At 27.3% G+C, this 18585-nt stretch overlaps 2 protein-coding genes across 2 annotated transcripts; both read right to left on the bottom strand.

The window, feature by feature from the left end:
- Positions 1-209: 209 nt before the first annotated feature.
- Positions 210-6970, bottom strand: LOC113554225. Its single transcript, XM_026957976.1, has 5 exons — positions 6639-6970; positions 3484-3735; positions 2912-3119; positions 2333-2500; positions 210-637 (listed from the first exon to the last, which is right to left on the bottom strand). Exons 1-5 carry the CDS (start codon positions 6841-6843, stop codon positions 508-510), a joined length of 963 nt encoding a protein of 320 aa, XP_026813777.1. The 5' UTR covers positions 6844-6970; the 3' UTR covers positions 210-507.
- Positions 6971-10990: 4020 nt separating this feature from the next.
- Positions 10991-15906, bottom strand: LOC113553482 (sorting nexin-4-like). The gene is made up of 10 exons (XM_026956838.1): positions 15682-15906; positions 15481-15584; positions 15052-15386; positions 14804-14913; positions 14600-14737; positions 13698-13783; positions 13396-13493; positions 12760-12874; positions 12006-12120; positions 10991-11522 (listed from the first exon to the last, which is right to left on the bottom strand). Exons 1-10 carry the CDS (start codon positions 15703-15705, stop codon positions 11472-11474), a joined length of 1176 nt encoding a protein of 391 aa, XP_026812639.1. The 5' UTR covers positions 15706-15906; the 3' UTR covers positions 10991-11471.
- Between the last annotated feature and the right edge of the window lie 2679 nt (positions 15907-18585).

Here is an 18585-nt window from a genome sequence, read left to right on the forward strand (position 1 = left end):
AGAATTATTAAATAATATTAAATATATTTATATGATTAAAATGATTTACAATATTGTGCTGAAATGCAAAAAATTATAAAATTAATGTATTTTCTATATACTAAACACGTAACTAAATGGCTAAATTCATAATTTATGAAAAAAAAAACTATATTATTTGTTACAATAAAAACGTCATTTATTAAAAAAAAAATATGCGTGATTCTTACAGAACATTAACATTATTAGTTAATTGATTTGTTTTCTTAACAGCTATAATAATAGTCTATACTATTAAGAAAATAATTTTACTACCGAATATCATTTAGTTTATATTTAAGTATCACATACAACTTTGTGTAGAAAAAACTGGCGTTTAGACTTAATAATAGATGATATGCCTATATTAGCTACGGATTCATCACATTTCTGAAAGTTACAGATTATTGAATTCATATAATATAAATATAAACCATTGTCGATCTGAACAGCAACACGAATGGTTGACACAGTGAATTAATCAAATACTCATGGGCTCTTGTCTACAGGCGTGACAAATTTAATTTCGCGCGTCACCTTTACAACCTGTGGCGTTAGAGGCTTGTGAACCGGCTGTGGAAATTCGTCTCCCGCCGATGGTAGACTCGGACAACTCAATCTGTCGAGGAAAAAACACAGTAATTAAAAATTATATCATTGTGGTGTAATAATAAGTCTCCAGATGCAGCCAACGTCTGGACCCAAACGGATTTTAAGCGTGGAGGAACATGTCATTTTTTATTATTATTATTATGTTATTAACTTTGTCTAGAAATTATCCGATTTTATATAGGTTTCAATAATAACTACTAATAAATGTTGACGTTTTTCACTCGTATATATAATACATATAATACCCGTAATAACTGAAGTATAATAATATTTAATAATCAAATAATTATGCATAAAATACAACGACGCTTTTGTTTGAAAACCCGTATTTATACGGTTATGTTTAATTAAACGGTAATGTAATAGTGTAATCACTGTAATAAATACACCGCCGGCGCAATTAATCAGAACAGACTTCCGATTAGAGACTAGTGAATCCTGGTCGAGTGGGTATCGGTATGTATAATGTATATATATATTATATATATACATATATATATACGCAGTCGTGGTCAAACTACGATCAATCGTTACATACATTTTTATCTATCTTATATATTTTATAATCACCGCCATAATGTTTCCACATTGTTTTCCGCTGAAGTACTGCACGTTACTGTGCGTGCATCCACGTCATCTACGATTGATACGGCAATTATGTTATATATAAACTATATATTTAATTTTTTAAGTTACTATAGAACAATTATTATAAGTTTATTTCGAATATTGTGTAATCTGCAAATAATACTTAGGTATACATTTTTGTTTTATTATATACTATTAGTTATTATGTAGTTACAATTTACAAGTTTAAAACCTATATTGTAAGTTTGTTTTTCACAGATTTATATTATATATTATTAAGTGACATGTAACTTTCTATCATTTATACGCAATCATTGCAAAAAATTAGATATATTATATCGTGATAAATTTTGTTTTGTATATATGCGTGTTATTAATTAATATCACGAATTATAATAAACTGTTTTGAAACAAAGAAATATGGCAATTGACATTAGAAAAGTCGAAACGGACGACATCAGTTATACGAAGATTCCTAGCAAAGGATCTGTAATCATTCGTAAATTATTTTTGTCGAATACATATATGTGTACAATAATAAACTGTGTATATAATTTTACATATTTATGACAAAAACTGACAATAGCATTTTGTAAAATATAATTTAACTACGGTGTTCAATTCGTGTAACCGTATAACCATTAACCAATTATAAATATTATTCAGAAATAATTCGTTAATCTAGTGAACTTTTTATTTTTAGATATTTAAATCGGCACAAACGATAATCAATTGCTAACTGTAATCAGTTGTACAATTATTTGAACAATTTTAAATATTTAAAACACCCTTTTTCAAATGCTATGGATTGAGTGCTTTCAAATACAATGGACCTAACATTTCCTCGGTAATTGGCCCTGTAATTACTGCTTATTTAGATTCACATAGTTGAATAGTTTTACAATACAATTTTTATAATTATTTATAATGTTTATATGTGATTGACAGGGCTGTTTTGTATCTAACGCTGACACGTCATTATAACGCTTATGACGTTCGCTTATTTACGTGCTTTAGATCGCTTGCTGATCAAATCAAGATTGTGTAATATTATATCAAAATATCAATAAATATAAATACATTATGATCTCGTATTCTTGTGCATGATGCTTACCTCTTGTGAGACCAATAATCTTCGGGTACGTTCAAGTACTGTTCGGGCTTGTGTTCGATGGGAAAACACGCCACGGCCAGGTTATCGTTTGGAACCGACAGAGATCGAATAGATCCGAACGGTTCGTCCGGAAATAGAGTGTTTCCGCTGCACAGCTCTTTACAAGCACTAGAAAGGCATCAAAGGAGAAAAAAATAATAAAATATCACACACAAAACACAAAATAAGAATTTCAGCCAGATCAGATTGGTATTCTTTATATGATTTGAATAATGTTAAACATTTTTTTACGATGCTTATTAAAATATATCCCATCATATACTATAAAAATAACCTAACCTCGAATTCAATCAAAACTTTAACAAACGTTTAAGTTTTTTTGTTTTTTTGGTAACGTGGAGGGAAAATTTGAGTATTAACGCGTATGGTTTGACCACATTAATTTCACTACTTGACTATTTGAACTAGTATTGAGTTATAAATTTATAATACATAAATGTGATGTAATTTTAGCGGTCATTATTTTGTTATGGATATAGTTGTGTTATAAATTTATAAATATTTCAGTAAAAGACCCACCCGTGCACGGAATCTGTGAATATCAAAAATGGTTTTGGCGTCGGACAAGTGGACACTGGACTCGGGCTTCTGGTGTTGCTCCCGTGCGCGCCGTTGTGCGGACATTGCGGCGGCAAGTCTTCGATGGCCAACGTTTCCTGTGAGTCTCCTTTTGATCGATTTAAACAATTACACGTCCACGGGTCTTCGGAAATGTTTTCCGTAGAAACTGTAAAACCAACACCGTTTAGATATAGTAGGCGAGAGTAAGTAATGTGAATCCGGGGAGTAGGCAATAATGCAATAGACAGAACTAACCTAACAGTTTCTTCTATACAAGGAGATTTAACAAAAAAAAAGATATAATAGCTAAAACATAGATATACAAACGCGTTTATTTTGTATTAAATTATATTCATCGTACGTACCTAATAGACAAAACTATACACCAAACTACCAAAGGTTTGATTTTTTAACCACGGTCGCATAGTATTTTTTTAGATTTAATTGTGCGTTTATTAAAATTCTGAATTTTTAAAATATCTTATGAATATTGCGGTTTAAAATACTGAGATTTTTTGTTACACACTCACAGGAGAATTTCCTCGGATCAGGACCAGGACTGATTGGAAAGAAGTCACCGTGGACGGGACAGTGAAATCCAACCCGAGTTTGCCGGAAGCGGGCTTTCGTACTGATTGTCCGGAGTACAGCTGTTGCGACGAACATTACGATCGATACGACCAAACATATAGGTCCCAATAATCGTCCGTTGTTCGACGACGTATAGAACTTGCGTTTCGAGTCGTCTTCGCCATTTCCAGTTACCCAGCCGTAAGATATAACTGTGTTGACAAATCATATTTTATCAGTACAAGACATAAGTACAATGCAATATACATACATCTGGTGTTACAATTTATTATCAACAAACCATTAACTCTAAATTTAATAATGATAATAATAATTAACAATAAATTATGTTGACAGAAAATAAATCGATGGCCCTAAATTGCCTATACAAAGCGCCGTCTTGAACATATACGATATGACAATAAAGAATATATTATATTTTACGATACAAATCATTATAATATATTATAAACTAACAATACTACTCTTGTTTTTTATAAGTATATACGAGCATCAATGAAAAATAAATTCTTATTTAAAAACAATAATTTTAATTATAAAATGAAAAGATTTAGCTGCGAGTGTCCATTCAAAATGTGTATCTTTTATAGTTGCGTAAGTTTATGCGATATTAAGTATTGTATACTTGTATTATTTTGATGCATAGTTAAATTGTTTTGTTTTTATTGACATTTTAAATACGATTGTTGATTTTTATTATGGACCTTTTATTTTCATTGCTATAATGCTATGGTTCTGATTTGTTATTGACATACAAACGGCGATATACCTATAACCTATTATTTCAGGTTTGCATTGACGACCAATTCCTTAAAAAGTTTTAGAAACTTAATTTTTAGATAGTTTATAATAATTTATTAAAACCAATGTAGGCAAGTGTGTACCATTCTGATGAACGATAGGCATCGAGTGGATCATTATTATGAGCGTGTTAAATTTGAATTCAATGACAGGTATGTCATTGTATACGAAAAACGATTCACACCATCTCACCATATCAAATCAAAAAATCATCACTCAACACCAGGCTCCACAAATTAAGACCACTAGTCCAATCCAAAATTTCTTTAAACAACAAAACACTGATTTATAAACAATTACTACGTCCGGCAATGACCTATGGAATCAAACTTTGGGGTACCTTAAAAATGTCGAACCTAACAAAACTTCAAGCTTTTCAAAACTATATATTTTTGTGTCCTTTCTAATACTCCCTGGTACGTCAGTAACCGCACCTTACATCGTGATATCAACATACCAATGTCCAAAATTATCCGCTTTCTATCACTACAACACATTTCATAATAATTGCTTTAAGCACTCAAAACCCCTCATATCAAAACTAGCTTCTCGCACATTACCTGCTGACAAACCTATCCGTCACGGATCGTCTCAAACGTAAATTACCACGTGATTTATATTTATTAAACAACACTTACAGGATTTAAAATTTTACTATTATTTTAAAAACTATCCATTTCAATTATAATTAAAAGTAGTGTCGATGGACACTCCTTCCATCAGTTTCCATGTCTGGTGTATTGTATTTTATCTTATTCACTTATTGTATTATCCTGTGTATACCATTTGTAAATATCTTTTATAAATAATAATAATAATAATAATAATAAAAAAAGTATATTTTATGTTATATTTTATAAATTTTACCATATTATTTTATATTATTGTTATTAACTTTTGAGTCAATACCACCTTATCGTCAAACAGTGTGAATAAATTCATTGAATATGTATAAGAAGGTACGATCTAATAATTAATTTGCATATTTTTAATTTTCATTCTATATAATTAATATACGTAAGTCTTAAGGTAACCATGGTTACAAAATAATTATTTTAATAATAATATTGAACTTTTTACCCCCAAAGTACCAACCGAATTTACTTTCCTACCAAAAAAGGTGCTGAAGTTGGAAATCGAAGCATTTTTATTGCCTTAAAACGTGTCCCCTGACACATAAAAACATACATCATTGTGAAATCAATACATTCCTCGCACCATTTAATATTTAAAATATTAGATTGTATACAAATATATTTTATAATATGTCAGAATTATTTACAAAAAGAATATTTCAAGCTAAATATAATATTATAAACGTGTATAATGACATTATTACGATACGATTTATGTTACGTATTATTCCCGTGTTTTTATAAATATAAATCCTATCTATATAAGTTATTAACAATTATCAGAATTATTGCAATTTATTATTATAACACTAATATTTTTGTTTAGTTGTCACTTGACCAGTTAAACAAAATCTTTGTATTTGCGTTTTATTAATTTTATTTATATTTTAATGAATCATAATATTTCAAAGACTTGATAGTCTGAGTATAGTTCAATCATAATTCTAATAAATCAAAATAAATGGATTTTTTTTATAGATTTAATTATAATTATGAATAGATATAAACTGAAAAAACATTCGAAGGAATGGAAAACGATCTTGCAGATTGAGTAGATTGACTCTTTAATAGCGACAAGTGTATGTTGTTGATGAACTACTTAGTGGTTTTCAACCACCGCTCCGCGATAAAATAAGGATACCGTAACCGCATTGTATTAGGAAAAAATCTATTTTTTTATGCTGCGTAGTCCCACTTAATAAGTCGTCTGGTGACCCGTGACAGCAAAAAAGTTGAGAACGACTGAACTACATCGCCGATAATTTTCAGCGTGTTTGTCGTACACGCTCTTCTAACTCCCGTTCGACTCACTTAAATGTCGTAAAGTAAATTCGTCGATGAGACACAGCGTCTCGTCGTTAACGACGGACAATAATCGTCGACCGTTGCCGACCGGGAAATGACCGACGAATAGCCGATGTTTATGATAATATCGTATCGTCACTGTACGCGATCGTAAAAATTCGACGAGCGTTTATCGGCTTCAGCTATATACATATAGAGGAATAAAGGACGCGTACAAAAACGAGGTGAGCACAAGCAGCGTTACCGCATATATTTTTTTTTTCGAGCCGACAACGATCCCGCTGATTTCGACCAGCTATACCGCTGCTACACCGCCTACACGTAACCGCAGCGGCGGCGGTCGCGCGTCATACCTGTGAGCACTATGCCGACGACCAGGAACAGCGTGCCGAAGACGGGCAATGCGATCTGACAGTTGGACCGGACCGTTACGCCCCACACGGTGACGCCGTCGTCGACTTTCTTCACGGCCGACGACGACGAGTGCAGCGTGCGTCTGGTGGCCGGCGGACAAGTCGTCGCGCCGATCGGTCGTAGCTGGTCGTCGCCGGACGTCATCCGACCGGCAGCGGTTGACGGCGGTGAATGATCGCTGCACGCAGCCAATACAAACTAGATCGAGTGCGTCATGCAGCAGCAGCAGCAGCGGCGGCGGCAGTAGTAGTAGTAGTAATAATAATAATAGTAAATTAAAAAAACGATAAAAAAAAAAAACAATGTTGCGATGTAAAAAAATACGCGCGTGTGGGCAGTCGATGGCGGTAGATTGTATTTTAAACGTCGTGTGGGTCGATATTACAGGTATATTCCGCCGTGTATACGTGATTAACGAACGAATACACACACACACACATCGCCCTAGTGACCAGTACACGAAATATGCACACAAGGTGATTCTTTTACCACAGTCGTTTTCTCGGTAATATTCATGTGTACTTATTCGAAAACGTATTGGTTGAGCGTTTTTTTTTTTTTTTTTACATAATTCAAAGTCATCGGGTACAAAAATGTGGAGATATTTCCTATACTGTTATTGATGGTTGTAATTTTTTTTTATATTATTTTTAACATATACCAATGGTATGAAACCACATTATTATTATCCTTAAACAGAGTATTTTTTTAAGGATTTCAATTCGGTATAGAAATCGAATTTCGAACTATCAATCGTCAACAAATGATACCTATTATACAAGTATTCACAGTTTTAACGAGTTCAAGAATCTCGTGTTAGCTTCAGATTGCCTTCAATTTGTGTAAAAAAAAATATTTTAAGAAACACAGATTTTTACCGAAAAAAAAATACTATTGGGTTATAATGAGAAATCACCCTGTATACAGAGTGTCAATATTTGTCTGTGAGTAGGTGTATACTTAGTATGTTGTATGTGTATAGGCTAAGTCAGGTTAACCGTGTATAAATAGTAAAAATAATAATATATTATATGTATAGAACAATGATTTTCAATAAACTTGTCTTTAATATATTCTTTAGTCATTACCGATGTATTTATAAGATTAAAAACTAAAATGTCTATATCTACATATATATAATGTTATAGTAGTTAATAATAGCCTTAATACAACAACGCCCATATAACAATAATGATACTTATCGTTTTTTGCGCCGTTTGATCTTAAAAACATTTGGCGCTTAAACGGTAATTTAATTATTATCCAAATTTACTGATTAAAAGATGGAATTTCTGTATATCATAAAAAATAAACGTGATAATGACATAATAAACTTTTAAAAATAATATTTCTTCCAAAAGTTTCAAACGGTGTACATTAAAAGTGCAATGCGAAATTCTAGACAATTAATTCGAAATGATTGTTTCATATTATTATCATCATAGGAACTACCCACAAAAACTAAATTACAATGTATATACCTAGCTTATAAGTTATAAAATAATATATTGTACATTTTTGAGTTAATAAAATGTAATGTTATTAACACATTGTTATATCGTTTATTTATAATTAATAATATTCTAAACGTTCTATAAGATGACTTTTTATACAAAAATGTCGATAAATTAATTTTTTTTTTAGCAATTCTGTGTTTTGATATTGCATAACTTTAATATTCCTATAGGATGTATTTTTTATTTGTTAAATTATAAAGCTCATTACAGTAAGTTTTCTGTTTGGTATAAGTGTTATAGCGTTATCTCATAACTGTTATTGTACTATACTGTTTCTATACTGAATTATGGTATAGTTATTTATTGAAAAGCCAATCGGCACGACGTTGATTTTTATTAAAAAAATTTTATCGTAACCAACTTATTAGCATTATTATCATTGTCTAGATATCGCCAGAAGTCCAATGTGATTTTTTTACCAGCGCTACATTTTCATAATAATAATAAATATTTAGGCCATATAGGGAGAAAGTTTTGAATATTTTATTAAGTGGCGTTTGAAATGATTTTAATTTAATCAATTTAATATAATAAACACGTTTAGTCCTAACTCGAAAATTCCGAGTGGAATTCTTAGTTTTTTAACAATATGTTTTTCTATAGGTATATACTCGTACATATTAATTTTTTTATTTGTGTTTGCAAGACACTTTATATAGTAGAATAGTAGAAAAATGATTCTGATTTTTAACATTGAGGTAGTTTTGGCAAGAAAATTGGATATTTTTTGTATTTTGGAGAGGTCAAAATTAAATTTTCCAAAGTACCTACTTTTTAATAATAATGGGAAAAACAAAATACAAATTATGAAAATGTAATGATTATATTTATTGTTATAAATATTAACCATTAATTAAGGTGATTTGAAAGTTTAAAATAATAATATAATTTTTAATAAAAGCATATAACTTATTATAATGCTAAATAAAGGAAATACAATTCTGACTTCATAAAAATATTGTTTAGGACGTTTCGTTAAGTTTCATTCTTTTAAAAAATTTGAACATTTATCTTTTATCAATGCGTACTAAAAAAAAAGCAGGGCAGTGAACACGGAACAGTTTCTTAAGTTCTTAAAGTATTTTTAATTGAACAAGGAAAGACTGAATTTATAAAAAATAAAACAGTTATTAAAAAAGTGTAGATTGTTTTTCAACTAAAGTATAAATTTATAAAAATCAGTAAAAATATAGATTTTTACACTTTTATTCAAAAATGTATTACTATGGAGTTTCAAGCGATCTTTCACAAAGGATTCAATACAATTTGAATTTGAGAAAACGGTTTTTCCAAGACATCCAAAATCTAGTGGCTTGGAATATGCATTTTTTAATTATTTTAATTTTTTTTTTTTGCCCAATCTATTCCTTGAAGGTGTAAGACAACACGAATGACGAAATTTGCTTAAAGAATAGAATTATATCATTATCAAATCAGTAAAAGTCAAAGCTATAACTGAAAAAAATTTCGTGGAGGGATCCAACATTTTTTTCAGTAGATATTAGAATTTTAGTCAATGAACTATATTCACCACTAAAATATTTCTACTTTTAAAAATTTTCGGGGGAGGGGAAGTCTCCCAAGTAATGGCCTTAGTAAGAGTAGTCATATGATCAAAATTGTTTCAAGTCGCCTGGTAGTTACGAAATATCAATTTTTAAATAATATATTTTGTTTTTTATTATAATTCAAATACGAACAATCAGAATAATTATAGAATTGAAATGTTCACCAAGTATTTCATTCATTATTTTTTGTACATCATACAACTTTTTAAATATTTATGATATTTTTGAGTTATTATTTGAGATTCAAGACTTTTTTTTTATCATAATATAGGATACATTTTTATATTTGTGGGTGAATAACTTAAAAATGTACTACAGTGTCTACAATGTTCTTCATAAATAAATCTTTCAAACATCAGGCATTATAATAAATATATCACAAATATATATGTATTCAATGTTTAAAATTTATTTTATAATCCTTTTAAATTCAAAAGTTGAAGATATTTATTTTAATATCTATTATGTAAATGTATAATGTATTGCATTTAAAAAAAATAAATTATTTTTTTCGTGTTTCATAGAGGTATAATCTCCAAAGTAAAAAATAATTAAAATTTTTTCAAACGCTTTAAAATTTAGTATCTTATAAATTATATTATACATTTTAAGAAAAAAATAATTGAAAATGTGCATGGGTAATTAAGTAATAAATCGAGTTTATTTTAAAATATATTTTGATTTAATAGTCATTAGTCTATGTATAATATATTAAAATATGTTAATTAAAACCTATTAAAATATTCATTATTTGTTAAATACATTTCAGACTTAAATCAAATAAGTATTTATATGTTATACCTATACGGCTATACCTTATAAAAAATTATTTTTATTTGAGTATAATAAGAATTTGTAGTTGAATACATTTGCCATGCAATTTTAATATGGTTTGTATTGTGAGCATGTGGGGTTAAGAACTCTCTATGTGTCAGAACCAATAAAACATATTGTGAGTAGTGCAACTAAAATATTGTTATCTCGTTGGCAAAAAAGTAGGCACTGTACCACTGCATATGGTTTGAATGTAAAATTAATTGACTTTATTAAAATAATAGTTTTTAAAACATATTTTAGTGGGTATCTAGTTAAATGTGGAATATAAAAACATAAAATAATTTAATTCCTAAATAAGAATATAATTCAATAAATAAATATACATATACATTTGGTAACAACTTTAGATTTGATTATACAGAAATAATTAAAACATTGTTTTTAATAGCCAAGTGTAAATGTTTAATACATTTAAATTTAATTAATTTAATCTATAAAAGAAATATAGCAGCATTATATACATTTTTTTAGAGCTTTTACCAATCTCAGTTAGGCACATTAAGTTTTTTATTACTATGTACAGATAAATAACAAGTGTTTCAACTAGCTAACGAATTGCATAAAAAAAAAATTATAATTTAACATATATCATGCTTGGATGAATTTATAAATGGTTATATGGTTTAATTATAAAATAAATAACAATATAATGAATTAGAAGAATGCCTACTTAAAATTTGTTTCAGTGATTCTTTAGCAGCATTCACAGTTTTAAGTAGACTATTCTCAACAATATTGGAATGACCTAGTATTAAATTAACATAAAAATGACTGTTTAGGTACACAATGATGAATAAAATGGATTAATAATTGACTTAAATAATGATGATATGTAAAGGCTGCAACAGGCTTATTCTATACTTTGTATGCTGTGTAAAATATTTTTCCACGTTTGTAGCCCCTGTAAAATACAATTTATTGTTAGAATAATATTTAAATAAACATACTTTAGTATATTAAACATATTCCATATAATATATTATATATTATACAGTTTAATTAATATAAAATATTTAAATTTTTTTGGACCATATCTGCATCACATAAGTTTACAAAAAAAAGTTTGATTTTATAAATAAAGTTATTTTAACCAGCAAGTTCAATTATATTCTGTATGTTACATCACAACTAGTCTAACCACTGAATAATGTAAAAGTAACAGCTTAATTATGTTCAAACATGCCTACAATTGTATTAAATATTAACAAACTATAATCAATACATGGTTCACAATGGAAAAATATTGTCATTTTTTAGTTTATATAAAATCTAATTTTAATAAATAGAAAGGTAAATGGTAACCATGATAAATATTATAACTAGATACTTAATGATAATATTATATTATATTTAAATTATAAATTAACTAAAATAATATACAAACCTTTTGAGCATACTTAGTTTGGAATGCTACATAATCTTTAAGAATTTTCATAAGATCTGAGTCTTTTTGTCTCTCAAATTCTTTATAGTTTTCTAATGATTTATCAACAAACTCACTAAAATAAAATTTAACATTATTATTAATTTTTTTTAAATTATTAGTTAGTTATTAACCTTAATATTAATTATGTTAATTTAAATTCTTTTATTAATTTTTAAAATTATATAATAGATTAAATATTGAATGAATAATCTGTTAATGCATGTTAAGAAGATATTGTCATGATAAGACATGTAGTATAAGACTTAATAGTTAAATCAACACTACCCTTTACATATTATAATAATAGATGACTAAACATAACTAAACAAACCAGAATTTGATTTGTGAATGTATTATATCTTCTTAAAATAATACATAAAAAAATTAATTATTTGCATTTTATATTAAACTAAGAAAAGAAAGATACTAACTAAACAAGAACACTAATTTTTTAGTTTCAAATTGAATTGATCAAATAAACATTACTAAAACAATAAATAAATCTAAATAATATATGATAATTATTGATTGTTATATGAGTTATATGTGTAATTATGTTCAGTAGATAACAAAATAATTTAAGAAAAAATATTTAATTCAACAAAAAAAAAGTTTAAGAGATGATGATGCTTCTACATGATAAAAAATATTGCTAAATAATATTAAAGTATCTATGTACAATTTAAATTGTATTTTTAGTAGTATTACTTACGAATAATTTGCTTTGGCTTCTATCTTCTTATTTTCATAAGCTTCAATAGCTGCTGAATCACGTTCAGCTGCGGCTGCAGTATAACCAAAGAGTCTGGACATTATTCCACTAGTTTCTAAAACAAAATTATAAATTATATATACATAGCATAATGTACATTTATTTATTGTTTAGTATTTAATATCAAAATGTAATAAAACATTACTATACACCAAAAATATTTATATGTTATATTTAGGCATATAATAGCATTGATTTCAAATACTAGTATTTATAATCCATGATAATAGTTTTTTTTCATTTGAAACAGTTTGGAAGAATTATTAAAAGGTTAGCACTAAAATGTATAAATATCCTCTAAAGTTCTATTAACCTAGTGTTTTAAAGATGATTATTCATAGTAATAATACTGTTTAAGATATATTAAAATTAACTGATCTTGTCGATATATGAAACTTATATTTTTAGCAACCATGCATTCTTTATAAGCAGTAGATAAACCACTAATGCTTGCACCTTGAAAACATGATTATAAACACACACACATAGAGAATATATTCTATAAGATTTTAATAATTTAGTAAATATTACTACATTGTACATATTAATTAAACAAAATAAATAATTTAAAATTACCTTTATTATTTGACATATTATTTAACTGGTTTAAGTTGTAATTTAGTGAATCATGATTTTTGACAAAAGTGTGCAGAGAGTTTGTAAAAGCCAGGTACCTAAAAAATATATATTATATTAAAAATATGGCAATAATAATATACAGTAACTTAAATTGTAACACATTGAATAAGAAATCAATATTTTATAAAAAACAGAAGTATTTACTTCAAACTTGAGTTATTTGAAATATAAAATAATAACAATTTATTATATACTACAATATATTTTTGGAGGTAATAAAAAATATAAATATTATTTACTCTTTTAATTGGTCCATAATAACTTCCTCATCTTCTAATGCTGGACTAATAGCTGACGCAATCGAGTCCATATAGTGACCGGTTCTCTGGATAAAAAAAATATTTATATTAGTGTTGATAGCAAAAATATTTAATAATTTTTTTCACATTATTTATTATAGAGTGATAAGCAAATATGATGTATACCTCATTAAACAAAAACATTTATTTAAATCTCAATAAATAAAATAGTGAAAAAAAAATACTGATTAGAAGGAATTATAATAAAAATGAAAAATTATACATTTTTATTGTTAAGTAATCAAATTAATGTTGTAAAATAATTTTTTTTTTATAAATTTATCTTAACCCAAAATAGATATAATCGTAATGTGTAAAAAAAATAAAATTATCTACTTTATAGTATATTGCAAATATGTAATAGATATTATGTTATTTATATATGTATATTATTAATCAGTTATCACATGCATTTCTAGCATTACTAATTAGATTCAATTTAAATATGTAGTATATAACACAATTTAGTATTTAAAAAGTTAAAATTTCACAAAAATACTTACTCTTAAAACAAAAAATACCAATTACAACTTACAAGATGAATGGAAATAATGGAACCAGTAACTGTTTTTCCTTTTTATTAATGATACTAGTAAAATATTTGCGTTTTACTTGTTTTTAAATTTACACCTTATATGTTTTATAAATTATTTATTTTATTCCTTGTTTATTAAATATAGGTACTGTAATTGTAATTTATTGCAGGTAATTAGATTTTATTTTTGTCAAAGATAATAATTATCAGTCCCAAGAAAAGGTACATAAGTATTATACTAAGTTTAATCAATTAAAATGAATTGCTTTAATATAAAATACAAATACACATGATTATACAGTAATACCTGAACTGCATCACCAATATCATTGTCTACAGCACTGAGTTCACTGAAAATTCTACCATAGTGTAAATGAATCATATCTACATTGTAGAGTCGCTCTGCTTGTTTTGCTCGATATGTTAATATCTTATTTATAGAACCCTAAAAAACAAATTATTTATAAAACATAAATGAATTAATGAAATTAAAATTTTGTATAACATATACCTGTAATTTATTGCTATAAGTTTTAATTGCTTCAAATCGATTATCTGAATTTCTACCCCTTAATGATGCATTCATTGTTTTAATTGTAAGCTCTGTATCTTTTAAGATGTCTGAAATTGTATTCATACAAATAGTTATTTTAAAAAAGGTAGTCTTTTTTTAATTTTTTGATTCTGTATTAAATTTTACATAATAAATAATTTCAATTATCTATTTCATATTTTTTGTGATAAATATTTTTGACTCACTGTTATGTTGTTTTGATAAATCCATCCAATTATCACATTCGCCAAGAAATTTAAGAAAACACTCATCATAACCTATTTCAGGATGGCTAGCTATTCTCTTGAGAAAACTCTCTAGTCCTGCACGTCTTCTATCAACAAAATCTGGATCCATGGTATCAGAGACAGCTTCACTGTTCCACATGAAAGATTGTTTCTTTTCTGGCAGTGGTGGTATGATAACCCAAGGATATTTATCTCCCAAGTGGTTGTGAAGTGTCACAAAGTCAGTATACCGCCGAGTTGCCAATGACAACTTTTGCATTCCTTTTGCTTCAGCCCATGTTTCACTGTCAATTCTTCATTCACAAAGGTAAGGAGTTATTTTATTTGTGATAAGTAGTAATCAACAATCATAAAAAGGTATTAGAATATTTTTGTCATGTACGTTACTTTGTTTCAATGATGTATACAGTATAGTATTCCTTAAGGCTCAACGCTGAATTCATACGCTTGTCAGCTTCTGTGATACTAATACTTGCATGATCAATCAACGTCTGTGCACAGAAACCAAAAAAATGTACATACATTAACTTAAACCAAATTCTCTGATACAAATAAAAGCAAAATATTTAAGTGCCTACAGATACATACTTGAGATTCTGTAGAGTTATCCATAGGTGATGGAAATTGTTCAGTCGTTTTTTCAAATAAGATAATTAGTTAGTTTTATTTTCAAGCTGATTTTGGACGTAAAAAAAATAATACGAATATGAAAAATTTAAGTTCTAATAAGTAGGTAATAACTACTAATATTTTACAATAATAATAAATGGAAGGATAGTTAAATTATCCAATCGATCTGCTTATCTGATAAGAAAATTACTGTAGATAACTGAGAATGATCGTTGCCCGAAAAGTGTGTCAAGGCCGTTTGAATATATAGAAAGCTGTTGGCTATTCGAGACGACTATAGACGAGTTGAAGTCGACTAGAATTGTATTAGTCGAATTCTCGAATGTAACTCATTAATCATTATATTTTATGATTACTATGATTTGTGTAATTTGTATTACAGACCGTAATGCGGACAAGAGCATAGTCGAACGTCGTATTTAAAATCATTTAATTTTGACATTTGACAGTATTATTTCTCGCGAGTCCATTAATAATCGTCAATTACAATAGATACGACATTATACAAAGTATAGAATACGAACTTTAGCTGGCAATACCTATACATAGTCCACATTAATTTGTATTGACGCCGTGGCCGCACCCATCATGCAATATTATTTGTACACGGGGACACGAGGACATTGGGTCCATTTTTTAGTAATCATTAAATGTTTTTTGTACACAATAATAATTATTTCTATTATTCCTAATGCGGTAATACCCGAGTATTACACTTATGTATTAATGTATAATTTTGTTTACGTGTGGATCATGGTTCACTGTGATTACACTTCTATTACTATAATCGTATAAATCGTATAATGAATATCCTATATAGTCGTCCGCTATAATGGATTATAAATTACAATTAGTGCTCAAATTGGAGGGGGTGCACATTGAGGGATGGAGCTCCTCTTGTATTTTTTTTTTTTTTTGCGTACCCCAACTATATTTTTTCACTGGAACGGGACAAACTTATGTCCAACAATTTGTTATTAAAATGTGGATTTCAATTTACGTCAATTATAAAAAACGAATTTTATGATTTTTAATATCAAAAATAATAATTATTAATTTATTTTTATCATTTAGTATTATATTGAATAAATAAATTATGTATGTTTATTATTATTTTATTTTATTTAGGATGTGACCATGTGGGCATTACTATCAAAATATATAGTATTTGAAATTTAAATATTTGTGTAGGTAAAAAGTGATATTTAAAATTTTAAAATATAAGCAAGGTTGATGAGGGGTTGTGGGGAAAACCCCCCACGGGTCTGTGTAACTGTGTTAAACTGTTAAGTAATTGTACACTTGAAATGCAGTTTTAAAATTGTTAGATTGAGCTCCTCTACTTATTTTTTTACAATTCGATCAATAAATGACAATATAATAAGTATTAAAACCGAGCATAATGTTGTATAATATGTTATTGGCTGCAATGTGTTAATTACAGACATTATATGAAAATCCTTAATTGCTTAGGATATCGACGATGACGATATCGTTATAGAATTTCATCATGTACTATTTCTCAGTATTTTAAAAATTAAGAGAAAAACGGGAAAATTCACTCAAAAACACAATATTTGGCAAAATCGATTGTTTTTTTTTTTTTTGTGTGATTCTAAAATGAATAACCACGTGGCACGTACTTAAAATGTTCTCCTCAAATGTTTATATTAATATTTTTGGATTCTGAACGAAGTGAGGAATGTATTGATTTTACAATGATTTTTATTTTTTATTTTATTTTTATTTTTGTGTCTGTCATCACGATTTGGAATAGAAATAATGCTTTGATTTTTTACTTCAGTCCTTCCTTGAAAAGGAAAATTCATCTAGTTAGTTCTTTGAGGGGTTAAAAGTAAAAAGTTTTTAGTAGTTTTCAAAAGCGTCAGGAAAAACCCTAAAAAAGTAAGGAAAAACGGGAATTTGTATGCATAATCAGTTTTTGACAAAATCGATTTTTTTTATTTTGCTGTAACTCAAAAGCGATCCATTATAAATACTTTAAATTTTCACCAATTGTTTATATTAATGTTTTCAATTTACAATTCAATTTTCAAAATATTTTGAGCTATTCAAGTTATTTATAGACAATCGAAATTGTCGATTTTTCTAAGTTTTTTTTTGAAATGTCTATAAAATAAAATTGACTACTCAAATAATATTTAAATTTTAATACAAGGTTTATTATAAGTTGTACTTATTGTAGTAAAAAAAAAAAAATCAAAAATCGTTAGTCACATTTTTTGTTCATAAGCATTAAAAGTTCAAATGTTTACAAAACATGTCAAAATCACGAAAAATTGCAAGGATTTTTGAAGTTGAAAAATTATAAAATTTTTGTGATTTATATCTAAGGTTAAAAAAACTCAACACAAGGTTTTCCATAATTTTTTCTTCAAATAACAGTAAAAAAAAACTCCAGCGTCCATATAGAAAAAATGTTATGAACATATATGAAATTTATTTTTTTTACGAAATCGAATAAAATAACGATATATTACAATTTAAATATAGTTAATAATATAATATATCCTACCAATGACCCTAATAATACAAATCATCTCCGTTCAGAATCGTTTTTCGTACTTATACAATGATACCTGTCATTACATTCAAATTTAACACATCCATTAAAGCGACCTACCGGAAGTATTTCTACTATACAGCAGAGCAAGTGGCCCACTTTTTTTTTATTATAATTAAACTATTTAAAATTTTTATATAGACATTTTAATTAGAAATTCTTTTTCTATAAATTATGTCGATAACATTTCTTCGGTTGGTCAAAAAGCTTGAAAATGTAAAACAAAGTTCCTTATAAGTTGTTCATTCATTTTTGTTAATTACAAAAATCAAAACTAC

This window comes from Rhopalosiphum maidis, chromosome 2 (assembly GCF_003676215.2).
Source record: "Rhopalosiphum maidis isolate BTI-1 chromosome 2, ASM367621v3, whole genome shotgun sequence".
In the NCBI taxonomy this organism is placed as follows: Eukaryota; Metazoa; Arthropoda; class Insecta; order Hemiptera; family Aphididae; genus Rhopalosiphum; species Rhopalosiphum maidis.